Consider the following 27549-nt stretch of genomic DNA (forward strand, 5'->3'; position numbering starts at 1 on the left):
CAAATTGGCATGCAGTACAGTAGTGCAATACTGTGTCAATCTGCCACTCTAACACTGTAATAAACAAGTAGTAAACAGATATTAAACATATACATGTAATAAACAAATCAAGCCGAGATGATAACATTTCTTGGACAAGTTTTTCCTCATCAGTTCAATAATGGACGTTTAGTAGGGGAAATTCAGACTTCAAGAAGCAATTAAAGGCATTTCGGGTCTGACGGTGTGTTCACACCAGCAGCGACAAGATGCTGAAAGCCAAAAGGAAATCAGCCGTATTGGACGAGTGCTGGTGATTTCCAGCGATGCGACCACTGCCCTTTGCATACACTAACAAGTCACAAGCCTACAATATCATTTAAAGACTTTCTGAATTCTGTGTAAAACTTATGCGGTGACAAATCAAAAGATTGGCTCAAATATTTCTCTGACCCATCCTACGGAGGTTTGTTCAGCTCCCCACAAGCTAGCAATCGACACGAGTGAATTAACATATCTTCTAGCATGAACTTATAGCACGATTTACTTCAGAACGTTGTGGAAATCATTTTTCATTTAGCTGTAATGATTTATGATGACCCCTGATGCTCACCTACAAAGCAAAGAAATGGACCAGTACCCCTCTACCTCAAAGCACCTATATTACCCCCACACTGCTCCTCAAATTCAACTGCACTGGTCCTACCATCTCTCAGGTATAAAAAAAACCCATGCTTCAGAAATCTACTCTGTTCTGGCACACGTTAAAAGCTTCAAACAATTTCTAGAACTATATCTTTCAGAAGTACTTTAATTACCAAAGAAAATATATATATATATTTATAGAAATTAGCTTTTCTAACTACATTTTCTCCAAATTAAGTTTTTAGACTGATAGTATTCTTAGTCTGTCCTAATGAACCAGGAAATTTTTTTTAAAGCACCTTTCGAAGTCGCTCAGGATGATTTTGATCACCAAAAATGTGAAAGGAAATATGAAAAGAAACAATCCGTGATCAGCAGTGGTGGAAACAGTACATAAACCCTGTAGTTGAGTTAAAGTAGAGATAAACTCTGTAAAATACAACTCCAGGAAAATTAAAAGTGCTCCCGTTCAACTTTTACTTGAGTAAAAGTATTTGCCTTCAACAATCCAAAGTACTACGATTTATTACAGATATAATGTTCCTATAAAGTAATTTTTCTCACAAGACTCTTTGCTTAACGGACTCAGTTTAGAGAAAAGACTCAGCACACTGATCTATTAATAGAATGATATTAATCATTTAAAAAGAATCGTGCAAACGAGGCCATGATGTGGCGAGTTCGAGTCAGGAGATTCTTCCATCATTTATTCCTCTATAAATGTTCTGCTAGTTGTTGAACTGATGCTGAACTGTATGTTGGTGCTACGTAGAAACCACCAAGTGCCAATCAAAACAAGTTCTACCCACATGATGTTGAGTAAAAAATACAATATTCGACTTTGAAATGTAGCGACGTTTAAAGTCTCCACAAATGGAATTACTTCAGTAAAGTACAGATACATGAAAAAGATACACGAATTACACTCCGTTACTGTCCACCACAGGTGACCAACCTGATGAGCAACAGAACAATGTCTATGTCAATGTCTCAACCAACAGGCGTCATGTACAGTTTCTTGGTTTTCGCCCCTGCCCAAACAACCATTTTTTTTATTTTTTTTATTTTAATGTTTACTAGCTTCTAAGACTCTGCTGCCACAGGCTTTCAGTAAACCAAAATTCATTTAAGCAGAAAATGCAAGTGTGCAAACATTAGCTTAAATGTTTACACGAAACCGTGTGTGTTTAAAACTGGCTATTTATACGGATATGGATTTACAGAGCTACTAGTGACACCATTTACAATTTATATTTATGATATTTTGGCAGATGCCAAATACATTTATCTAATTTATACAACTATGCAGCTATGGGGTTAAGGGCTTTGCTCAGGGGTCCAGGAGTGGCAGCTTAATGTGGCTTTGGATTTGAACTCATGACCTTTGGATACAAAGCCCAATACCTTAACCTCTAAATTACCACCTCCCCATAATCATAATCACGTGCTGTAAACTAAAAACAGGACGGTCCATTAGTGACCAGCATAGAATGATCCGAGAGTGCAAATTAGAAAGAAAGAAAATATATCCATCAACACTGCCGGTGTGAACACAGAGTACAAATAGAAGCCTAAAATGTGGCAGGGATTCTAGTGAACTTCTTCAGATCACAAAATAATAAACATATCGTGTGGCAAAAGCTAGACAGCTCGTTTGAAATTAATGAACTCTTGCCTATTCTTTTCTTTTTCATATACCGGCGTTCAAATAGGATTGTACGTGTTTGTAGGTCATGAATATCAAAGAAGGTTAAAGCAGGATGAAGGAAATAAAACGGGAATTAAAGTGGACAATCGGGAATTTTGTTTTTCTTTTTTTTCTATTTCGACTTAAAATGCCTCTCAAACAAACTGACACCTTTTTTTCCCCCAAAAAAAGCAAGTGTGCAGGAAAAGTGGTTTTCCAAGTATTACACAAAAAAAATAAAATTATGAATGTCATACTTCGTAGCAGTAAATTATTATTTATGGTACATCTGGAAAACATTATGTATTACGTTACAAACCCAAGCTGATGTCCTCATCACCACCCCTCATAGCTCTTAAAGTTAATAAAACCAGAACTTCCCCCAAAGCGCTTGCCATGTTCGCAAGAAACGAGAACACATTAATAAAATCAGTCCCCGGGTGAAAACTTCAAAATGTAAAGCTTATATCTGAATAATGCTCGAATTGCTGATCTTACTGATCTGCATTAAACATTTATTTTTTTTTTACCACAAAACATCATCTCGGATCTTTTCATTCTAGAAAACAGCCACTTGCTCTTTATCGTAATAAGGTTTCTGTTTGTCTGAGAGGCTTGAATTGTTTTCATTTACAATAAAATGCAGTTGAATGGATTAATTGTTGTTTTATCTCATCTATGAGAGAACTTCAGTTCAGGTTATTGCTCGGATCAGATTGATAAAAAAAAAAAAAAAAAAAGGGAATAAGAGCTTTAGTCGACTGTGAAGCAAAAGTGCCAAATCTGTCATCTGTCAGTGCTACAACCCGCCCGAATAATCTATTCACTCCAAAACAATGATAAAAGGCAATATGGCCAAAAAAAGAGACAGATTTCACAAATAAAAACAGAAAAAAACATTTAAAGCATAAAAAAAATAACAATCTAGCAAACCAACAGCGACAAGTTGATGGTCTAAGTTTAGCATGTTAACAGAGAACTTTATAAACTAAAAAAAAAAAAAAAAAAGCAACCTTGTTATAAACACCTCTGAATTAAACGTGACTCTGATCACAATAACGCAACGCCGGTGACACGAACCCTTCCGCGTCACCAGGTAAGAGGTGTTCCTTGGTGTGCGTTGTGGGTTATTCCGTGGGACCCTCCGTAAAATGTCTGCGCATTAGATCGGAGTGTCCTCGCAAGAGATGCACCCTCATGTCTCCATGGTCCCGAGAGGTTCCCCGAAGCGGATCTTTTGGCCTGCTGTGAGGTTAAAGGTGAAGTCTTGTGGAGCTTCAAACAGCAGAACGATGGTGGATCCCAGGTTGAACTCGCCCAAGTGCTCACCTTTACGCAGACTCACGCCCTCCTGGTTGTTGTTGGAGATGTAGCTAAAGTCATTGTAGGAGCCTTTACTGTAACGAGGGTTGTTTGTACGGAGCTCCTGCCGAGGGAAGATTATGATCTGGTTAATGGTAAATGTAGAGCGCTTCGAAAATATCGATTGTTTTTATTTTGTATTTTACATATGGAAAAAAAATCAATATGCACATTTACACGGTGGTCAGAAGGTTTCAAGAATAATTTTGTAATACGCCAACAGATGGCAGCACAAGGCTGCACGCACAGTCACAGGGAGCACCGGCCTTCAATTCTGACCACGTCTGCTAAACTTACCACGTACACACTCTGTCACTCAACTGACTAAGTAATATAAACTTTCTAGTCCAGACTGTAAAGTCATGCAAGATATCAGAGACAGAAGTCAGAGCGTCATGTGATTACACAAGTGACACGCCCCCTAGAAACACACTTGAAATGCATCAGCGGTAGTGATTGAAACTACGAAGGTGATAAACAAGTGTGGGAGTAATGAATGTGAAACTCAAACCGCATTATCCAATTAAATTGTAAATGACCAGGAAAGGGTTACAGATTCGACACAACGAATCCTAAACGCTGACTTTGCATTTTACCTTCTGATAAAATGCAATGTTTAACATTAATCATTTTAATTATCATGTTACTGGCATTAGATTTTTTTCCCCCCTCACATCCAACATCACCAGCAGTGGTCACTGAGGAGAGGTAAATCGTGATACACACCAAAGCACCATCCCCTCAAACAGCCTCATGTGTGCCTCTTTCTAAAAAAAATTCAGGAGTCAAAGAGAAATACGAGTTGTGTGAAAGAGGACCGAGTTCTGACCTTGTCAAAGTAGATCCGGATGGATCCGACGTTGGTGGCGCCAACTGCAGTCAGGGAAAAGAAGCCATGTCTCCACTCTCCGCTCAACACCACGCGTTCATTATGACAGAAGAGCTCTTTAATCCATCGCGCTATTCCCGGGTTCACTGACATCAGAGAGCCTGCAAAAAAAATAACACAAACAGCCGTTTATTCTCTTTAGTGAGACTGTACAGATGCATGAATGAGGTCTGGAGAGGAAGAAGACCCAAAAGGAGAAGAGACACAAAAGATAGAGGTTTTAACATTTACGATTACGCCATTTGGCTGATGCCTTTATCCAGATCGAAAATGATCTGATTCATACATCTGAGCGATTAAGGGTTAAGGGCCTTGCTCAAGGGCCCAGTAGTGGCAGCCGAGTGGTGGTGGGATTTAATCTTCTGACCTTCTGATTAGAGGTCAAACATCTTAACCAATTAGCTACCACTTCCCCCAAGACATGGAACAGTCTGACTCCGCAATCATCCCTTTTGCACTGGAATCATGGGAAGCATAAATCTGAGTCAAGCTTAGGTTAGTGGATTTTCTTCCACTATATCAATCCATATATTTGGCAGGATTATTTTTTTTTAATCTATCTTTATAATTATTTTTATACAACAGCACCACCTACAGGAAATCCAATTTTATCCTATATTGGCATTGTCGTTTGAGGCCTAACGACATTTTCTAGACCAGTCTGGATACTGTCTATTGTACCAGATGCTGTAGCAAAAAAAAAATCTGTATAAGAGATTTGCATAGCATTTTTACATATCAGGGTCTGGATGCAAACCCGCACGCCACAGAATCACGTCTTAACCCGTGAAAGGTACAAGATACAGTATGCAATTCGATTGAAATAATAATACATTGTCTATTTTAAAGTGTGTTAAATGCTCAGTCGCTTTCCGAAATCATGCGATTACACGGGAAGATTTGCGCCTCACCAGGAAAATGGCGTCTGTGTGAAACTCTCCAATCAGTGGGCGAGTGAAAGCAGTGATAATCTCCCGGTGCCAGATACACCACGCAGTGGAACAGATCGTTCCCTTTCTTTGTGACCAGCAGGTTCTGGAAGTTGTTGTGATCATCTTCATCTAAACACCCAAAAACACAGATATTAGAACGACATTAAACAGGTCTCTCGATCATTGAATCAACCATTAAAAAATTACATTAGTAACACAAACAGGAAGGTAAAATAGGACCCACGTCTGTTGATGTCCAAGCTCTCAGTCCATGTGTATGGACCAAGAAAGGTTTCCAGAGAGTAGGTGACCCCCTTCACCTGCTCTACCTCGCAGTTCTTTACCCGTCCAAAATGAAGGATCTTCCCATCAGCTGGACTGATCTAAGAATGAATAGAATAATGAGTACATTTTACATAATTTTTAACTTAAAAATATATATTCTCCAGCCTGTCAGTGTCAATCAGACCCCCTTAACAGAGACCTGAATGGTGTAATTAATTGATATGCTAACAAAGAAAAAAGTCTTATGATTGCAAAATTAGCAGTAAATAAACAAATGTTGGAATATGAATGCACTGGAGATGAATGCAAAAAGAAACGATAACCAAGTTTTCTAAGTGATACCTGGATAAATTAGCTTGGATTAGGTTTTACAAATAGTAGTATCAAAATGTCACACTATTACCTTCAAATAGTCCCCCTGCACAGCAATACAGTGCTCCCAGTGCTGCTGACATTTCTGGAATGTGTCCTGGAAGACTTATGCAGGGCGGTGCTCCCTGTGACTGTGTGAGCAGCCTTGTGCTGCCATCTGGTGGCACGTTACAAAACTTGACACCGGAAAATTTCCAATACCGCCTCATACATTTATGGCATTTGGCAAACGCCCTTATCCTTACAGTTATCTCAGTTATACAACTGGGCCTCACTCAAGGGCCCAGCAATTGCAGCTTAGTGGTGCAGGAATTTCAACTTGTGACCATCTGAACAGAAGTCCATCTTATCCACTGAGCTACCACTTCCCAGTTTACATTTACCACCAAGCTGTTCTAGCTGCTAAATGCACTGATATGGTTTGTTTGATACATAATCGATGCAGGCTTTAAAATCCTCTTAAAAACAACATTCTTACTGATTACATACACACGTCCACTTACCACGCAGTGCGAGCCGCACACTGGCCGAGCCTGTGGTTTGAGTTTGCGTCTGAAGAACTCGCCGAGGTTCTTGTAATGCTGCAGGTCCTCCACAGCGGCCTCCTTCATGTTCACCCCGAATGTCCATATGTACAGGCTGTAAATGGGCTTCCGTAACCACACAGGCAGGTCGACCTGATTAAGACGACCCCAGGCCCTGGAGAGCAGCCGTGTGGGGATGGTCTTGTATATATTAACCTATATAGTAAAATCAGGAAGCAGATTTAAGTATCCAGCTGTTTACTGAATATGCATTATGCAATTAATTACCAAAGTGATAAAAGCATATAACTCTAAAAGTAATCCGTTTGCATTTTAACTGAAGCAACAGTACTTAAAAAATTGCACAGAAAAAGAAGAAACCATGCTCAAAAAACATTGAGGTATTGATTAATGTAGACAATCCAGAAAACTTTTAAATCAATATCCCAAGATTGACTTTTTCAAACAGTTCAAGGCAACAACTCAATTCAAAAGCTAACCGGAATAAAGAAATCTTTTAATGATCAAGCTCATAAATTGCTCAACATAGTGAATAAGTATGCAATTTGAGACACAGGTACTGTCCTCTGTCATCAGATTGTATACACTCAGTGGATTCATACTTCAGCTCTAATAAAGTTTAGTTCTTTAGAGTGAATGTGAAAAAAGGTAGTTTGTTATAAAAGATTCAGATATTAGTATTTAAAAAAAAAAGCGTCTGTCTGTCAAACCAGTCTACCAGTCTGTCTTTATCACTGTGTGTCTATACATTATATCAAACTATCAATAAAGGAAAATAGAGAAAGACACAAAGAGACAGATAGACAGACAGACAGATGGTGTGATGAAAAAGAGATAGAGACAGACAGGCAGACAGAGACAGACACGCAGTAATAAATTGTGACAGACAGAGACAATGGCAGACAGGTAGACAGAGACAGACAGAATAATAAATGGTAACGGACAGAGACTGGGAAAGACACGTTGACAGCAACAGACAGAGAGTGATAGATAGTGACAGACATGCAGACAAACAGAGATTGAGACAGGAAGGTAGACAGACAGTTGATCGATGCGAACAGACATGCCGACAGACGGAGATGGTGACACAGAGAAAATGATAGATGCAGACAGACATGCTGACAAAGAAGACAGAGAGACAGGAAGACAGAGACAGACAGAAAGAATAGCGACAGACATGCAGACAAACAGAAATAGAGACAAGACAGTTACAGAGAGTTATAGATGGTGACAGACATGAAAACATACAAAGATAAATATAGACAGATGTTAAATACTCATCTTAAATTTAGTTAAAAAAAAATCTGAGATGGTCAATGAAATGAATTCACAGCAACACAGCAACATGGAAAAATCATTCTAAGACTCTGATCCTCTATTGACAGTGTGTGCTTATAAAGAAATAGCATCCAGTTAAATCAACAGGCTGAAATGATCATTACAAATCAGTGAATGAATAACTGGAATTCTGAGACAGCGTATCAGAGGCTGGGCCTGACTGGGAATTCTTTAAGATCCTGAACAATGCTGTGAATGCTGCCATGGCACACAAGTGAGGAGTTGGACAAAGCTTTCCTCAGTTCAGTAAACCTCAGCAGGACAGAGCGCCTTTTCACTCCGGCCTGTGGAGACTGAATACGCAAGCAGCCATCTGCGCTACATGCTCTTGCCCTCAATGCACCCTTTGAATTGTATTAAAAGATTTCTTCTGGTCTGAGTTGGAATGGAAAAACGTTAAACTGATAAAAAGGCAATATAAAGGATAGTCTCTGGATACTGATTTCACACAGAGCTCACCAAACACACACACACAAACACACATACACACTTAGATGCGTGTAGTTTTGGCCATAATGCCCTTCCTCAAGACTTACTCTGCTAGTGGGTCTCCAGCCCACCTTAGCGAAGGGCTTGAGTACAGCAAATGGCAGTATGTAGTGGAGGAAGGAGAGTGGCCATGAGCGCAGTCGGGCAGTGGGCCGGGACATACAGCTCAGCTGTCCAAGGCGCCGCCGCAAAGCCAACTGCGGGAACTGCAACCTGTGCAACACGCATGACGAAGCCAGTGAGGCTCAGAGCTCAAAACAGTACATTACTACACTACTGGTGAGATTTGAACAAGCATGATGTAAATCAACAACATTAATTCATTCAAGCGTTATTCATGAAGCACCTGTATCATCAGTCAGTTATATAAAATTGCAGAAATACAATTCGCATTTTTAATAATAAAAATACACAAACATACTGTATTCTAGTCTTAACATTTCACATACAAATTAAATACTATTATCACCTAGAGTTAAACAGGTACATTGTGAATTAAATTGAGCTTACAATCTCATTCAATGTATAAAGCGAAAAAAAAAATCTAATAAAATAAATAAAATTTAACTGTAACCTTCAGCAGCTCCAAACTGCATTTTCTTAAACGCCGAGTTGACGGTGAACTCGCAAACCTAGTCACAAAATCTTTTACTAGCAACCAAGCAAAATCTATTTTTAATTTATTGTTCTTTTAATGACATGCATCAATGGCTATTTCCATGGCAGGATTGCGGTACATAAAGCGAGACATTTTAGAAATTTTTAGAGCATTACAACAATAGAATCTTGCAATATTTAAGTTAACAGAAGGCCGTTCTAGGAGGTCTTTCTTTTCAATACTAATAGAACTACTACTAATTTAATGAAATCTCTAGAGTTTCCTCTGTGAGACATTTTGGAAAAATCCTTAATACATACTTTCTGAGGAAAAACTTTGTCTATTGTTGTTCAGAGAATAAAAAAAATAGAGGCTATTACATATATAATTTTTTTTTTCGTTTGATTATTTTTTTTTTTGCATATCCCAACTTGTAAGAAAGCTGTGGATCGGGGATTCGGGTCAGCCATGATACAGCTGGATACCCCGGGAGCTGAAAGAGCTCGACAGTACTGGGTCTTGAAGCCTCGCCCTTCTGATCAGAAACCCAAGGCCTTAACCGTTGAGCCACTTCTCTAACAGCACATTCAAACGTTTGATAATTTTTCAAACAATAGCTAAACTTCTCTAATCTCTAATCTAATTGTCTAATCTCTAGTGTTACTATCCTCAAGGTCCTTCAGAACAAACACTGAATATAAACCATAATCTGAGGTAAATAACAGGTCAATGACATAAAGCAGCTGGAAAATTTTGCCTCCTCTAGAAAAGAAATAATTAAAGGCTTAATTTGTAGTGCATACATGTTGCTGAAGCAAAAAAGAAAACATTAAAAAAATGGTTATTCAAAGATAAATGTTTAATCTAGCTACATGCATCTTGCTAACTGGGGAAGGAATAAGAGAACACAAACAGAAATTAGCGCACACAAACAAAAAAATATAAAACCTTTTTACTTTCGATGGTATTGCAGTTTGCCATGCCCATATACACACACAGAGTAAAATATTTATTGATCATTTTTTTTTATGCAAAAGTGATTTGTTTCTGTCTGGTTAAATTCTACAAGAACTTGATTTTTGTGGACAATTTACACAATTTTAATAGCAATTTTAAAATCTATTAAATGTTTACGATGACTCCATTTAAATATCAGTAAGTACATTAAGTTAGATTAAATAGACAAAAATATTGGGATTTTCCGCCCATAGTTGGTACGTTCCCAAACTGTTACCACAATGTTGAAGGTGCACAATTGTATAGGATGTCTTAGGGTATGGTAGCATTACATTTCCTCTTCAGATAAACTAAAAATCCTGTGTTACAGCATGACAATAAACCTGTGGACAACTTCAGGTACCCTTAGCCCCCTCACCAAACATTAATACATGAATGAACTCCTTTGTGGACCAAAACTGCCCAGCCACACTCCAATATCTAGTGCAACATTGTCACAGAAGAGTGGAGATTATTATAATAGCAAATGGAGACTAAATGTAGAATGAGATGTTCAAAAAGCCTAATCTTATAGTCAGGTGTCCACAAATCTCTCTCCATTTAGGCGTATGCACCCTTATGGTTACAATTAAATTTTGATAAATGTGTTTTATTTCTGTCAGATGTTTACCGAACTGTTCTGAATATTTGATAAAAATAAAATCTACAGTCCAAGAGCCTTTGAAATGAACCAGCTTTGAAACCCTGTCGCAGCATGAACTTGTAAAAAGCTAGTGCAGCTGTATGTAGACTTATGTTCGGTAGTAGACCGTGGCAATATTTTAAATTTAGACAACTCTCAATCACACAAGTGTTTACACACCAGAAACCTGCTCTGCATATCTTTAGACAGGGATCAGTTGGGGAAAAGTGGTTTGTTCGCGAGCATGTGGAGATTGAGGGCATGTTAGCAGACTAGAACGAGATTACCTTCAGTCTGTCAGTGAGCTGGGGATTTTTGGAACTGAAAGTGATGAGTGAGCAGTATTGGGGTCAACTGGAAGTGAAGTAAGGAAGCTATCTATAGGTCCTAATACACTGTCTATTCTAATCAGGATGAGACCATGCATAATCAGTGGCCAGAGAGAGAGAAAGAGAGGTATAGAAATTCTTAACATTGAATTAACTTGGGCTAGTGATGAGACTGTTTGTTGGGGGAAAAAAAGAATAAAATAATAATATTTTACACGAGTCTCCATCAGAGAACAGTTGATAACCACAACAGTGTTTGACGATAATGAATGGAAGTTTGGTGTCACCCAGATGAAGATGGGTTCCCTTTGAGTCTGGTTCCTCTCAAGGTTTCTTCGTTATACCATGTCAGGGAGATTTTCTTCATCACTGTTACCAATGTCTCACTCATTAGGGATAAACCTCAAGACTTCATTTATATATTTATATTCATAATCTATCTTTCTGTAAAGCTGCTTTGGGAACATGTCCACTGTTAACAAGCAGATTTGGAGAAGTTATATACAATAAGATGAAATGACAGACCTATAGTGTTAAGTGAAGCCTATTAAATGAAGCTAAAAAAAAATAAAAATCAGTACTTCAGTTTCACCAGAATTTACCAAAATAAATTTACATTTCAATTGCATACAAGTATTCATTTTGCCTCATCACCATACAACTGGATGCCAATATTATATTTAATATAAATACCAAAAAAATATTATGACTTGCTCAAAGTTTTTGGGATGTCATGCAGTTGTACAGGTTTAAACTTTAAGGCTAAAAGTTAGAGGTTGTGGATCAGAAATCAGAAAACTCGCGTCAAAGAAAGGCTATGCTAATAAATTAACATGGGAGGGTGGTTTGATTGTGCGTTTACTAGATTCATTTAAGCATTTTCAATATCTGCTTTATAAGTACAGTAAGTGAAGACTCAATAATTTGTTATATTTTCCAAAATATATATACACAATATAGTTTAACCACTGTATAAATGCTGCCATTTTGAGGTCATAGAACTGACTGCATTAATGTTATTGTCAATTATATACACAAGATAATAATAATTAATAATTTGAGGCTCTCACCAGTACACAGCAAGGGGTTGTTTCAGGGTCAGCAAAGTACCGTGAGCTATATTGAGTCTTTCTGGGCAACATTCGGTTCTAGTTACAGTCTGGTTGTGCAAAGGAGCCAGAAATTCCAATCCACATCATCTTCCAAACCATGAAACTGTATGTTGAAAATGGTGTGGAGAAATCTTTGAACTGAACGAGGTTTTTACCACAGAGCAGTCACTAAAACTGGACTAAGCTTGATTGATTTCTCTACGCAGTGCTGACCTAATTGTCGCCAAGGGCTGCCCGATTCTTCATGAGGATATTGATCCAACTGGTTGTGTTGTGCCATCTATGTAACACGATCTAAGTAGATGCTGTTTGAGATCACAAAGAGATACAGATATTCTCCCAGGACAATAAAATCATGATCAATAATAAAAACTACAATTTGGTATCATCCAGTATCACAAACATGAATCTCCTCTCACACATAATACGAATTTTCTTAGTCTTTCAGACAGTGATGAATTATTTTCTGTGGAGAGTGTACTGTAGCTTTAAAACTGCACTGCAGAGGTTATCAGTAGCCATTTTTAAACCATACTGCTCTTGTTTATCCTATATTACATAACCTTACTCGCTTCTGAGGTGAATAATTGCAGTTGAGGCATTTCTATTTCCCTCATTCCTTCATGAACGTACGGTTATAAAAGGGTCAATTTGGTACGGTAAGTAAAGAAAAATAAACAAAAAAGGCTTTTGTGCACTACACCCCCCAGCCCCCCCTCCCCCAGCCCATCTAGCCTGTCTGGCACAGCTGAGCACACTGGTATGAAGAGCACTGCAGCTTACTTGCTATTCATGCCACAGAATGAAACACAGGGAGAATTTGCTGGCTCGGAGTTTAGGAGTCTGGCAAAGGGAACAAAGAAAATCAACGAGGGGGAAAACAAAGTACACGGTGCCTCCTCTCGAGAGGTTGTTTCTCCGTTTGTGTGTCTGCATGACTGAGCAGCTCGTTATAAGGACAAGTCATGGCTAAGGCTAAGAACGGCTGGGTTAGCTCCCATGCATTGTGGCTTCCTGGCAAGATCTTAATAGTATTACTGCACAATTAGACCAAATGCAAGAAGGAGAGCACGCACGCACACACACACACACACACACACACACACACAAAAGCATTCACCAGGGACATTATTAAATCCCCATAGATCTTCTCAGCTTTGTATTTTTTTCGTCTCTCATTATCCAGTATTCAACATATCTGCTTTTCTTTAAAACACAAAATTCATCAACACCAAAGCTGTATATTTTAGTTGCATGCACTCTCATACACACACACACAAACAGGCCCGTGCTCTACTCCATCACACTCTCTCCATCCATCCACGCTCCCGTGGTACCTGAAACGGCTCTGATGGCTGATCTGAACGACCCCCGGATCACCGGGGCTTTTGGCATCAGCGTTTCTATTGTCGACCCTCGCGGACCCCTCTGCCGCTCCTGCTAACGAGGAGGAGCCGAGCGGTCGGAGGCGCCGGGCATCAACCCTGACTCTGTGGAGATTGTAGCAAGAAGACGGCCTGTGCAAAGCTCTGCAACATCTCACCATTTCCCTACTGCGCTCCGCTGTTGCTGCTGCGTCAGGCTCGGCTGACACATGATCACGGTAGAGAGAGGTGCACCTTGCGATGCTTTCCTGGTCCTTCTGCTTGCTTCGCTTCTGCCGGTGCTTTTCTCGATCTCGAAAGCCAGCCCTTGGAGCCAATAACCGGTTTGCGCTGTGGGCTTGTGATTGGCCTGTTGAGCGCTAGAGCCGCCTCCTGTGGTGTTAAGCGGCTGAACTGGTACTGCTGAGAGAATGGTGGTTCGAAAACATGGGGGTGGGGTGAGCGTTGTTTTCTTTCTTTTTTTTTTTTCCCGCTAGACAATACAGTCAGGCATGTGCTTACTGGATCCTGAACCCTTTTACCCGCCTGGCTAAAAAGCAGAAGTCATGTTCTGTAACTGTGACATAAATACGACACAAACCTCTAAATCACGCGCAAAACTTTTATATTTATTTTTTTTTATATTTTGATATTTAATTTTTGTGGGAACACCAGAAAACTCTTTAGAAAAGAAGATCCAAATAGACCCAAAAACGCAATTTAAAATCAAGATTAAGAAAAAATTAAGAATCTTTTTAATAAAAACTTGCCGACTTCAAATGAATGGGTTTAGGAATGAAAACTTTCTGGTGCCATTAAAAACCTAAAATCTAATAATTATAATAATAATAAAGGAACATATATCAAAGATAAAACATACACTGCCTGTTTTTTGTTGTTGTTGTTCTTTTAATAAAGACTATTAAATTGTGTACCAACTTCTGCACTGCTCTCCTTACGTTTCAAAATACCGCAGTATAGTGTTGCTATATCATGAAAATGTCAGATTTTGTTCCCAAAATAGCACACCATTTTTATTGTTCCTTATCGGGTACAGTACTGTAATCTGTATTCATCTATCTAAACATTCATAATATAAAAAATAAATAAATTAACTATTAGAGATTATAAAAAGCTTCTATAACTGCTTTCGAATGACGTCGTGTCACACCTAATTATTCGTTTCCTTCAGTTTCCAAAATACTAGTTTCAGAGGCTTCAGCATACTCACACCCTGTCAAATATATAAAAATGTAGCACTTCAATTTAAAGCACATTATCCTCGTTTTCTAATCAGAATTTAACACCCCACACTAGTTTATCACATTTTAACATTCTAGCATTCAATATTTAAAAAAAAAAGTGTATATAAAATTGTTTAAAAATCTTTCCTTTTTTCCAATTCAAACAACCTCGAATAAATTTTCACCTACTTTTACCCGGTGATCCTCAGATACGAGGGAGAAAAGCGAGTTTTCGAGTAAGTTCTACCCTTTTCCTGTCGGCTCATAAGAGGAGGAAGCTAACCACGAGCCAATGTGAGTCATCTGAACTCTGAACAGCTGTGAAAGCCCTTTAACTGAATCTCACAGTGACATCACCAACACACATTATCGGACAGGCCAATTGGTGAAGGGTCTCACTTCCTGTTTGGCCGTGATCATGAAGAGAGTCTTGGGATTCGAAATCGACGTATTTTTTAGTATTATTATTTGATCAACAACAGGATGTACATATTTCTTGAAAAAAATAAAAAAAAAAGTGGAAAAAGGGAAAGTACAGCCTGTAACGGGAACAATCTGAAACAATAGCTGACAACTCATCCGTTCGGCCTCAACAGACCAATTCAATGCGACGTCATGACAACTTTTAAACAGATTTTACTCAGTGTTGGATGGTGGGAAGAAGAACACAATGGTTCCAGTCATTGTGGTATTAACCACCAAAATACACAGATATTGTGTACATCTAAATAACTACAGTTTGCAGTTGCACATTTTAGTGGGATTTTTGTTACATTTTTGATGAAAAAGAAAAAAAAAACAATATACGAACTGGTCTAATTTTTGGGAAAACATGGTAAGTCGGTTTTTTTGGCTACTTTCTATTTGTACTGAGTATCATAGATATAAGCAACTTTTACTCTCTACTAAGCTGCATTTATAATTCAATGTGTGTACATTAAACTTTGCACAGCAGCTTTATCTGCCGTGGCTTATTTATTCTGCTCAACACTCCCCTACCTGCATCAGCTGCATGTGCACAACTTTTTAGCACTCACATTTTTAGTCCAAAAAGAGTTCGAATACATTTTCACGATTTTTTGGGCTGTAGATTTTACGTACACGTTGCAAAGGCTTTTGATTTGACAAATTAAACATGCTGAAAAATTATTAATTTTTTTGACTGTAAACTACAATCAAAAATTCCAAATCTTGATCATTTAAAGCATACCCAGACCCAAAACTAAACGGTGATTGAACGTGTAGGACTGTACCAGTTTCTCAACTCAAACAGGAACATTTCATTGGTTTGTTGTCCTTATCTTATTTTATTATCTAACTGTCCACTGTGACTCGGGTCAACACCAGGTCAGCACAAGTGACAGTCAACAGAGCCGTGCTGGAGGTACGATGTCTAGGTGATGTAATTAATGTAAAACGATCCAGATCAGATATGACATGTCTTTCCTGAAATAAAAAACGGCCGATTGGTTCGGCACCATGTCACTCCACTCTCTGCTCATTCGTCGAACACTGGCTAAGCTCGTCAACAATGTGGAGATAAAAAAATCGATTCCAAAACCGTGCCAATGATTTACACATACATTTTCTTTATTTTATCAATTAAATATTAACTGACTGAGGCATCCAAGAATATTTCTTTTTAAGAATATAATATTAAATATGAACAGCATTTTTTCAGTGCATAACTGACCGTAGGATTCAGGTGTGTTTTTTCAAACATACCATTTCACATTTAGTCCCAATGTGCTGCTATAACAACCTCCACTCTTCTGGAAGATGTTCCACTAGATTTTGTGGAGGTGTGTGTTTATTCAGCCACAAGAGTGTTCGTAAAGGCAGGTACTGATTTAGGGTGAGGAGGCCTGGGGTTCAGTCAGCGTTCAAATCCATCCCAAAGGTGTTCAAAAGGGTTAAGGTCAAAACTCTATAGCAGGCTACTCAAGATCTTCCTCTTCAACCCATGTAAAGTATATCTTCTTGGAGGTGGCTTTGTGTACAAAGTGGGCCAAAGGTGAACATGTTGAACATCCAGCAACAAGAACACTACAATCAATGAGAACATGGGTCGATTTTCACTACAGTAAATCAACACGACAAGAACAACACAGTGATGTAATTAAAAATTGAATAATATCCTAAACTTATATGTAATTTCAACATCACTGAGAAATGATACGTCTCTCATTACAAACTGTTATGAAACAATATTCGAGGCTGATGTTGAAGCACCTGCTGACAGTAAAAAAGCAGAAATTATGACTTTCTCAGACAAATAGTGTGAATGTTATTCAGAAGTAACATAATAGTGGGTGAAATCAGAAACTGCAGCATTAGGAACACGAGGCTTCGATGACCTTCTTACAAGGTCGATAAGCCCCAAATAACTTTATTTACAGTGTGCCCTAGACAACATTATAACAGACTGAACAGACAGGGACAAGTGGTTGCATCAGCAATGGATTTAATGAACAATCCTATCTTCAACTTAAGTCTGTAGCGGAATTACTTTTTTAATCGGAAATAGGAATCATTAGTATCATATATACGATACACAGGTACATCTCAATCAATTACAATGTTGTGGAAAAGTTTATTTATTTCAGTAATTCAACTCAAATTGTGAAACTTGTGTATTAAATAAATTCAGTGCACACAGATTGAACTAGTTTAAGTCTTTGGTTCTTTTAATTGTGATAATCTGGGCTCACAACCCACTCACCAAATCTCAACAAATTTGAATACTTTATAAGACCAATAAAAAAAATTTTTTTAGTGAATTGTTGGCCTTCTGGAAAGTATGTTCATTTACTGTATATGTACTCAATACTTGGTAGAGGCTCCTTTTGCTTCAATTACTGTCTCATTTCGTTGAGGCATGGAGGTGATCAGTCTGTGGCACTGCTGAGGTGGTATGGAAGGATTCTTTGACAGTTGCCTTCAGCTCATTTGAATTTTTTGGTCTCTTTTTTTTCCTTATTTTCCTCTTAACAATAATCACATAGATTCTCTATGGGGTTCAGGTCTGGTGAGTTTGCTGGCCAGTCAAGCACACCAACACCATGGTGCTTTTGGCAGTGTGTGCAGATACCAAATCCTGCTGGAATATTAAATCAGCATCTTCATTAAGCTGGTCAGCAGAAAGAAGTGCTCAAAAGGTTCCTGGCAAATGGGAGCAGTGACTTTGGTTTTCAAAAAACACAGTGGACCAACACCAGCAGATGACACTGCACCCCAAATCATCACAGACTGTGGAAGCCTAACACTGGTCTTCAAGCAACTTGGGCTATGAGCTTCTCCACCCTTCATCCAGACTCTATCAACTCGGTTTCCAAATTAAATTTGGAAAAATTGCTCTCATCTAAAAAGAGGACTTTGGACCACTGGGCACCAGTCCAGTTCTTCTTCTCTTTAGATACCTCTGACGTCTGTGGAGTTGCTTGACAAGAGCAATACGACAACTGAAGCCCAATTCCTTGACATGTCTAAGTGTGGTGGGCTCTTGATGCCCTGACCCCATCCTCAGTCCATTCCTTGTGAAGTTCACCCAAATTCTTGAATTGGTTTTGCTCGATGAGCCTCTCAAGGCTGCGGTTCTCTCGGTTGGTTGTGCATCTTTTTCTTCCACACTCTTTCCTTCCACTCAACTTTCTGTTAACATGCTTGGATACTGCACTCTGTGAACAGCAGCTTCTTCTGAATGAATGTGGCTTATCCTACTTGTGAAGGGTGTCAATGATCGTCTTCCGGACAACTGTCAGATCAGCAGTCTTCCCCATGATTGTGTAGCCTCGTGAACCAAACTGAGAGACCATTTTGAAGCCTTAGGAAACCTTTGCAGGTGTTTTGAGTTGAGTAGCTGATTGGCATGTCACCATATTCTAATTTTGAAATAGTGAATTGGTGGGTTTTTGTTAAATGTGAGTCAAAATCATCACAATAAAAAGAACCAAAGACTCAAACTACTTCAGTCAGTGTGCACTGAATTTGTTTAATACATGAGTTTCACAATTTGAGTTGAATAACTGAACTTTTAGTTAGATCAGGCATCTGTTCTGCATAAAACCATCAGCCACTAAACTGAAACCAATTCTATTAAATTCTAACCAAAATCAATTTTTGTGCCAACTCTTTAAAACTGCAACACTTTTGCTTATGAAATGTTTTAAATCTAGAGATTGTTCCCTGTACAGTTTTAGAAACATATCTGCAAACTCTGTAATTACAAATTGAATCTATTTTTATTAAATCGGCTCGAGAATCCAATTAAATCTTGTGGTAATCCAATCTGGGCATCTGCGACACCAAGCCCTTGGAATTCCTTGGAAAATACACCACAGCAGTCTATTCTAAAATCTGATTGGTCAAACAGGGGTTAAATAGTTTTGCCAAAATATCTCCTCGAACAGAGGTTCAGGCTCAAAGGCAAATCACCTGGTTATATGGTTTACATGTGCTTGCTGTAATGCACCATTGTGTCTACAGTAACAGCTTAACATTATATTTTACTATAAACTGACGGCACATGTCATTCTTTGATTCGCAAACTGCTGTGGTACAAGAGGAACGAAACACTTTATGCCAAACTGGAAAAAAAATAAATAAATAAATAAGTGAAACAGTGAGTTACCTAACATAATGGACTTAATAGTCCTTAGTGTAGATCCTTATGTAATGTACATTTATATTCCAAACACGTCCTCGCTACATACAGTGTCACAAAATGTTTGCAATATCGCCCACTCCACTTTGGTGTTTGTGCCCAATGTAAACAAACAGGCCAAGAAGAAAACCCAGTAGATGCCCAGGCCAAGACAACGTCCCACTCAGAAACAAATATATAGTGAAATCGTAAAAATATAGTACAGTGATTCCTCACACACACATACGTGCACGCACAGGGCATGGTATCCAGAGACACTGGTGATAAATTTATGCAAAATGATCAGGATGCTTCTCTATTGCTACTCAACAATACTGCACGCACACACACACACTGTCAGTAGAGAAAGCAGACTGCCTCAGAATGGATAAAACGATCTGCATAAGAGCACTGAGAGCAAGCCATGTTCCTGGGTTGTTGGTTTACACACATGAATAAAAACCAGAGCTGAAAAATAGATAAGAGCCTTACCTGTAGCTCATTAGCGAGACGCGGAGGAACCTCGATTCCAAGCTTCTCCAGATTCCGGTCTTTATAACGTTCGTATTGATTGTAGCCGAGGTAGCCACTTCCAGTAGCAATTAAGAGAGGAAGCGGGCGTACACGAGCTTGAAGACCTTGAGAGCCTGGATCAAAGAGGGTGTGTGTGTGATTTCAGAGATCTTGTATTAGACAATGGCTTGACACACTGTATAAGACGATGGCAATAAAAATAGAATCCTAAAACGTTTCAGATTTTACAGTACTGGTCCACAAAAAGCCCAGGAATAAAGAAAATGACCTTGTTCCCTCTTACTCAGCAAGATCTCAATCATATTGAGTTAGACATAAAAAGGATTTATCCTTTCATTGAAAAGTTTTGATTATGTTTTATCAATAATATTTTTGGTAGTTGCCTACATTTTGTCATCAGGTAGCAATAGCGAGGAGACTGAATCCATCGCCAGTGATTTTGGACCGCGACAGGAAAATCAGGCTGAAGAGTTTACAGTGTAAATCTGCTCAAACATGCAGAAAGTGTGCAGTTTCACTTTGGAAAAAGGTTTGTTTTTCTCCCCGTTTAATACCATAGTCTATGAATTTATTTTGAAAAATCTATGCTAACAATGTGTGTAAAAAAATTAAAAGAAATTAAAAATAAATAAAAGAAAATATGTGGTGATTAGGAAAATAGTTTGATATTTGTCCGAGCCAAAAGCACACTTTTTGGTATGAACCTTCTAAACATTTATCCCAACTCTATAAAAAAAAAAGTCAGAAGAAAAACAAATAACTGCTGAAGTAGCAATAGATTTTAATCCTGTGTCAACATCTTTGTGGTAAAAAAAAATTAATTACAAAAGTTTAAGAGTCGCATAAATTACAATAAAATTAAAAACGATTAAGGATACAGCAAAGAAAGAGGGGTCTTTGCCTTTAAGTGGAAATGTACGAGTCAATCCTGAATAGCCTATACGACTCCAGTGTACACCACAGTGTAGGCTTGTTTTAAAAGACGTCAGATATCAAAAACAGCAACAAAAAAAAATCATTACAAACTATTAGAGACAACCGAAATGACTTCTACTGCTACTTTTTGGTGGTGTGTAATAAATCCCAAGGTTCCTATCAACGTTTATTCTCAAAAAAGGCTAATTAATAACTATAAATCCAATAGTTATATATTAATGATTACTGATTAACTAGCTAGTTTTACTGTGGTAAAGATTTCCTAACTAGCTTTCCTACAGGCAGTTATAACAAACAGCTAGCAAACGTTTACAGCTAAAAGGCTAGGGAATAGGACTGCGGCATGTTTCTCCAAATATTTTAAGATCGGTCTTAGGGTTTTAAATGATCTAAAGCAGCAGGTTGTCAAACATCAACACTGTTTAAAATATCCTCTCAGAAGCGTTAGCGGCTATGAGCAAAGGTCAACAGTGCAGCGTTGCAGGTAGCATAAGGAATTATTCAAATGAGTAATAATCAGAAGTTTTTAAAATATTGTTCAAATGCTAGTCATTTGTTAGAATTCCTATTTTAATATTTTGGCCAAGCTCACGACATTATGTGTACTCTAGTCAGGCAAAGGCCCAATGATAACTATTATCCGTGCAAACTCGTCCTGTTTGTAAAAGTTTTTATGGAATGGTTAAACACCTTGAAAGTGACCGTTTGTGCCTTGGGGAAGTCTGTGGAGATTCAAAATGCATTTTAAAACTGAAATATGGTTCATTTTACTTTAGAAAGTTGTTCAAATTTATTAAGACAAAAATATTTTACGAATATAACTAGGGTATGTACATGAACTTGTAGCACAGGACTACTCTGGAGACAAGGAATACACATTCCGATTATACTGCCATCATCTGTCTTTAGAAAGAAGACATCATTTCCCAGCATTCATTAAGAGTAAAAAGCCCAGAGTGAGTGAGCCAAAAAACCTTCTTGAAGTCATTGAATCTTCTAGAAAACAATAATGCTTACCTTTTGAAAATCCACGTAGATGTGCGTGTCGACTCCATCGGATTTGGTAAGCAGTTGAGAGTAGAGGAGAACTGCATATAAGACACAAATACTTTCTATTTTTACACAGCACACAATAACACCTGTATTACAAGTTTTACAAATTAATCCCGACATCCAATTTTTAATACTTTAATCATTAAATAATATAAAGTATTACATTGGTTTAGTATTTATTTAACAATTAATAAATATGTTAGCCAAGACCGCCATCAGTTTGTACCACAAGCAGTAAGACTGCAGTATTTACATGGCTGTTTTTTTTTCTTCGATTGATGTTTATATTTTATGAATTTATCATCCTCGGTATTGGTGCCTTCATTCAAACTAAAAGTAATCTTAACCCAAGGGAGATCTCCAGATCCGAGAACTTTTACATTTCTCATCATGACTATCTGCCTTTTTTTTCCTTCATAAACTTACACTGACCAGGCATAACATTGTGGCATTATAACATTATGAGCGGTGAAGCAAACTGATCACCATGTCTTCATTGAGCCCATTTAATGCACAGAGGCATTTTAGTTCCAGTGAAGGAAAATTTCCAATTTTCTAATTAGATAGATAGAACTTTATTTTCAATGCATAGTACCCGTACACAGCAACAAAATGCAGTTTAGCACCTACAAGAAGTGCAAATAGGAGCAATATTGCAAATTCACAAGTGCAGATCAATGTAAACATATGTACAATAAATAAATATAAAGGCTATTGCAGTGAAACGATTTGTGGACACTGTTGAAAGTAAATAGTAGTAAATATAAAAAAAAAACAAGTAAATATAAGGCTATGGCACTGAATAAAAGGTGTAAAAGCTAAATAAAACAAATACACGAAATTATATAGAGTACAGACCAAAAGTTTGGACACACCTTCTCATTCAAAGAGTTTTCTTTATTTTCATGACTATGAAAATTCACACTGAAGGCATCAAAATTATGAATTAGCACATGTGGAATTATATATGGAATTATATACATAACAAAAAAGTGTGAAACAACTGAAAAATGTCATATTTTATGTTCTTCAAAGTAGCCACCTTTTGCTTTGATTACTGCTTTGCACACTCTTGGCATTCTCTTGATGAGCTTCAAGAGGTAGTCACCTGAAATGGTCTTCCAACAGTCTTGAAGGAGTTCCCTGAGAGATGCTTGGCACTTGTTGGCCCTTTTGCCTTCACTCTGCGGTCCAGCTCACTCCTAAACCATCTCGATTGGGTTCAGATCCGGTGACTGTGGAGGCCAGGTCATCTGGCGCAGCACCCCATCACTCTCCTTCTTGGTCAAATAGCCCTTGATGCCTTCAGTGTGACTCTACAATTTTCATAGTCATGAAAATAAAGAAAACTCTTTGAATGAGAAGGTGTGTCCAAACTTTTGGTCTGTACTGTATATTTCGTGTACTTGTTTATTTATATGTGTGTGTGTGTGTGTGAGAATGTGAAATATTAGGCAGGATGTACACTAAATATATAGATACACAAAATAGTATTGCAGATGTATGTAAGGACAAAATATGTGTAGAGAATGAGGGGTATAAAAATAATACAATATGTAGCATGTACATTGTATGTACAACTGTACAGAAGTTGTATATAGTGTTTATACACTGATCTAACGGTGTAGTGTAGAGTTCAGTAGGGTGATGGTGGATTAAAAAAAAGCTGTCCCTAAACCTGCTGGTTCTAGTGCGTATGTTCCTGTATCTCCTTCCTGATAGAAGGAGGTTAAACAGTTTGTGACTAAAATGTCAAGAGTCCTTGATGATGCTGTGAGCTCTGCACAGACTGCTGCTGTGGTAAAGTTGCCCAATGGCAGGTAGTTGGCAGGTTACAGGGCTTTGTTATCACACACAGTGGAGCCTCAATACCATACAGTGATGGAGTTGGTCAGGATGCTCTTGATGATGCAGCGGTAAAAATTCGTTAGAATTCCTGTGGACAGATGAACTTTTCTCAAGAAGTACAGGTGATGTGCATTCCTAACCAGAGCTGAAGTGTTCTGGTTTCAGGACAGATCCTCAGAGATGTGAACTCCCAATAACTTAAAGCTGGAACCTTCTCTACCTCAGTTCTGTTGATGTAGACTGGGAAGTGTCTCCTGCTGTTAGATTTCTGAAAGTCCACAATGAGCTCTTTAGTCTTCATGGCGTTGAGGGTGAGGTTGCTGGTGGCACACCACGCTGTCAGTTGTTGCTGATATAGCCGACCATGGTGGTGTCATCTGCACACTTTATAAAGATGTTGGAGTTTTGCAGGGAGCACAGTCATTGGTGAACAGGAGTAGAGCAGTGGGCTCAGAACACAGCACTGTGGGATGCCAGTGTTCAGAATAAGAGCTGAGGATACCTGTTTGCCCAACCTAACAGACTGAGGTCTGTTGGTGAGAAAATCCAGAATCTGGAGGTGCAGATACCCACCATAATACAACATACACTGACATTTTAACATTATGAACAATTAACTGAATTACACTGATTATATTTTTATCATGACACCTGTTAGTGAGTGGAATATTTTGTCCTCAAAGTTGAGGTGTTATAAGCAGGAAACATGGGCTTATGTGGACTGTTTTCCGGTCTGCAGTGGTCAGTATCTATCAAAGTGGTCCAAGAAAGGCCAGTGTGGTCCGATCCAACAGACGAGCTTCTGTAGATTAAATTGCTTAAGAAGTTAATGCTTTTAATGCTTGAAGGGTCAGGACTGTTTTGTCAATAATATTAGGCAGGTGGTCATAATGTTATGCCTGATAGGTGTATATTGTATTGTCTAGAAAAAATACACTAGTGTGATTATCTTTTAGACCTTCAGTCAAAGAATGCTTTTATTTATTCATTTAATTAATAAATATATATTTTTTTAAGATTTCACAGCTATTCTGTGTGATAAATCCCAAACCATTACATAGGATATATTTTTTTATCTTGTGCAGGAATGTTTTGTACATAAGACTTTGTATTAATTTTCCCTTTTATTTTAAAAATAAAGTGTTTTCCTTTTATAACTGATGGCTTAATAAACTCTTAATAAAAATCTATAACTCCTCCCCTTTCAGTAGGGAGAAGAGCTGACACAATGAACACTGACAATATCACTGTGTCTTTATATACATCATTCACATTTTAGAAAAATTAATGTACGATGTATAATTTATAATTATATATTTAATTATTAAAAACATTTTTATTTTACTTTGAAGCAGTCTCTCACAAAAGAATTTCCTTCCGGATTAATAAAGTTTTAACTTATCTCAAGGATTCAAAGGGTTACATTTCGAGAAACATTGTATAACAACATCACTAGGTTCCCTGAGGGAACGAGAGCTGTGTCGGAAACGCTTTGGGAACGCCTCGTGTTGTTCCCGTGTTGTTGAATCTGTGTAAAATCTGGAGTTTCCCCTGGGACCATAGGAGGATCTGCCGCGCCAACCTGTATAGGGGCGAGACCGGAGACCCCCCTGGTGGTTGATTTACGAGACCACCGATGTGTTGTCAGTACGGACCAACACGTGGCGACCTCTTAGGTCACAAAGGAAGTGTTTCAGTGCCAAGAACACGGCCATCATCTCCAGGCAGTTTATGTGACCACTCCCCACCCCGTGAGGGATGCGTCCATCGTTAGCGTTACGCGATGACAAGGAGCTCCCAGGACGGGGCCTTGAGACAGAAAAGTAGGTTCTTTTCATACTTCTCAGGCTCGAAGGGCTTGCCGCGAGACCTTGATAGTACGGAACAGATTGGCCTTTCAGGACAACCCTCTGTCTCTGAGCCACCACTGGAGAGGTTTTAAATGGAGGAGGCCAAGTGGGATCACGCTGGGCGCTGCCACCATGAGACCGAACAGCCACTGGAACTGCTTCACAGTAAGGGACTGGCCTGCTTTTACGCTCTTGACTGCAGTGAGGATGACTTCGATCCGGGCAGGAGACAAGTGTGCCTGGACACGGTCGAGTCCCACACTAGGCCCAAGAAGGTGGTTCTCTGTACTGAGAAAAGCACACTCTTCTCTGCATTAAGTCTTAATCCTAATTGCCCCCTACCCCCGAATAAAGCAGGGCAAGAAGAACCATGCAGTCGGAATTCTGCTTGCATTTGAAGCTCATGGCTGCACAGATTCACACACAAAGCGCTTACCTGAACAAAAAGAAGCTAATGTCGCTACCATCGCTTACCCATTTTGTAGCTTCCTGGTTTACGTGACGTCACGACTTGCCTATTGGCCGGATTTTACACGTGAACAACTCAAGGCGTTCCCAAAGCGTTTTCGACGCAGCTCGAGTTCCTGAAAAGGAACTTCGTTTTGGGGAATTTTAGTAATATTCCAAGGTGGAAACTTACCAGGAATTTATATGAATTTATGGGAATTAATTAGAATTTCTTTTGCGAATTTGTATATAAACTGTATTATTTACAAACAAACATTTTGTTTGGTCATAAGCTGACATGCATGCAAACTAATACAGATTTCAAAATGATAGTTTTGACTTTGACGTAATTGTTAATGTAATTTTGTTGCAAAAGAGCTTACACACAACACGAGGTTTTAAACACAAATGGACTGTGATATGTATGCAGTTTTCTTCAATACTCGCCAAAATGGACATTCTTTGACATTATTTTGATTCAGGAAATGATGTGTGTTATGTGATGGAGGAATGCACAGTGCATGTAGGGGGCGTGGCCTCAAAAGTCCTGCAGTAAGTGTGCTGTGTGCACGTGATTGATGAACGTGCAGGGACTGGAATTGCATTAAATCTGGTTGTTTTAACCAAAATTATTCTATTATTACTACTTTTAAGCTGCCTGTTACAGGCTAACCTGCAATTTTGTAACTTTCCAGTTTATTACACTTATTTCCAATGGAAATTTTCCAGCCTTGAAGATTCCCAGAATTTTGCAACCCTAATCTTATCTTGATTTTTTTTTTTTATCATATCTTGAAAATATAAAACAGTCCTAATTGTATATTTTCTTATAGCTACAGGTGATCCAAGGGACCTTTGCCCTGATCGTCCTCGTCATCACCACCACCATCTCCATCATAGTAATCATTATCATAATCCTTAAATAAAAGCCTATTTCAATTCCCCTTCTCAAAATGACATGATTCAATCCTTCACATACATTCAATTCCTTACATTTCATTTTAAACAACTCCATGACGTCACATGTGACCAATTGCTCCTGATCAGCTTTACTGCATGTCATATTATATATTTCGAAACTAAATCGAAATATACCTTAATGTAACAAACAGTCATACACTGCATTTAACTCGCCCGAACATTAATAACTCACCCGGTTCCTCTCAAAGCGCTCGGCACGCCTGAAAAACACACCTTAAACAAGGACGCGGCCATGTTTTCTCGTCTCCACGACGATCTCTATTACGTCTGCGACCTTTCCCAAATCTTTACTACATACCTTCCAGGAAGTGTTGTGACGTTATGAGCTCTAAATCAGTTCGCTTGCATCTGCGCGGTCCTAAAGCGACGCTACTTCGGTTCACTAAAGCACTAGCGCCACCTACTGTCTGGATGTATAGGCATTTTCTCGTTTACCAATATAAAGGAAA

General features: G+C 38.5%; 1 protein-coding gene across 5 annotated transcripts; it reads right to left on the reverse strand.

The window, feature by feature from the left end:
- Nucleotides 1-2498: 2498 nt before the first annotated feature.
- Nucleotides 2499-27385, reverse strand: pisd (phosphatidylserine decarboxylase). 5 transcript variants are annotated; one of them, XM_046838985.1, is made up of 8 exons: nt 27273-27385; nt 21939-22009; nt 19944-20098; nt 6655-6891; nt 5739-5877; nt 5474-5623; nt 4503-4663; nt 2499-3737 (listed from the first exon to the last, which is right to left on the reverse strand). In XM_046838985.1, exons 1-8 carry the CDS (start codon nt 27332-27334, stop codon nt 3507-3509), a joined length of 1206 nt encoding a protein of 401 aa, XP_046694941.1. In that variant the 5' UTR covers nt 27335-27385; the 3' UTR covers nt 2499-3506. The 5 variants fall into 5 exon arrangements, with proteins under 5 accessions (XP_046694941.1, XP_046694940.1, XP_046694939.1 ...); XM_046838984.1 differs by lacking the exons at nt 19944-20098; nt 21939-22009; nt 27273-27385 and adding exons at nt 8571-8736; nt 13539-13985; nt 14999-15116; XM_046838983.1 differs by lacking the exons at nt 19944-20098; nt 21939-22009; nt 27273-27385 and adding exons at nt 8571-8736; nt 13539-13988; nt 14999-15116.
- Between the last annotated feature and the right edge of the window lie 164 nt (nt 27386-27549).

Source organism: Silurus meridionalis, chromosome 25, assembly GCF_014805685.1.
Source record: "Silurus meridionalis isolate SWU-2019-XX chromosome 25, ASM1480568v1, whole genome shotgun sequence".
Lineage (NCBI taxonomy): Eukaryota > Metazoa > Chordata > Actinopteri > Siluriformes > Siluridae > Silurus > Silurus meridionalis.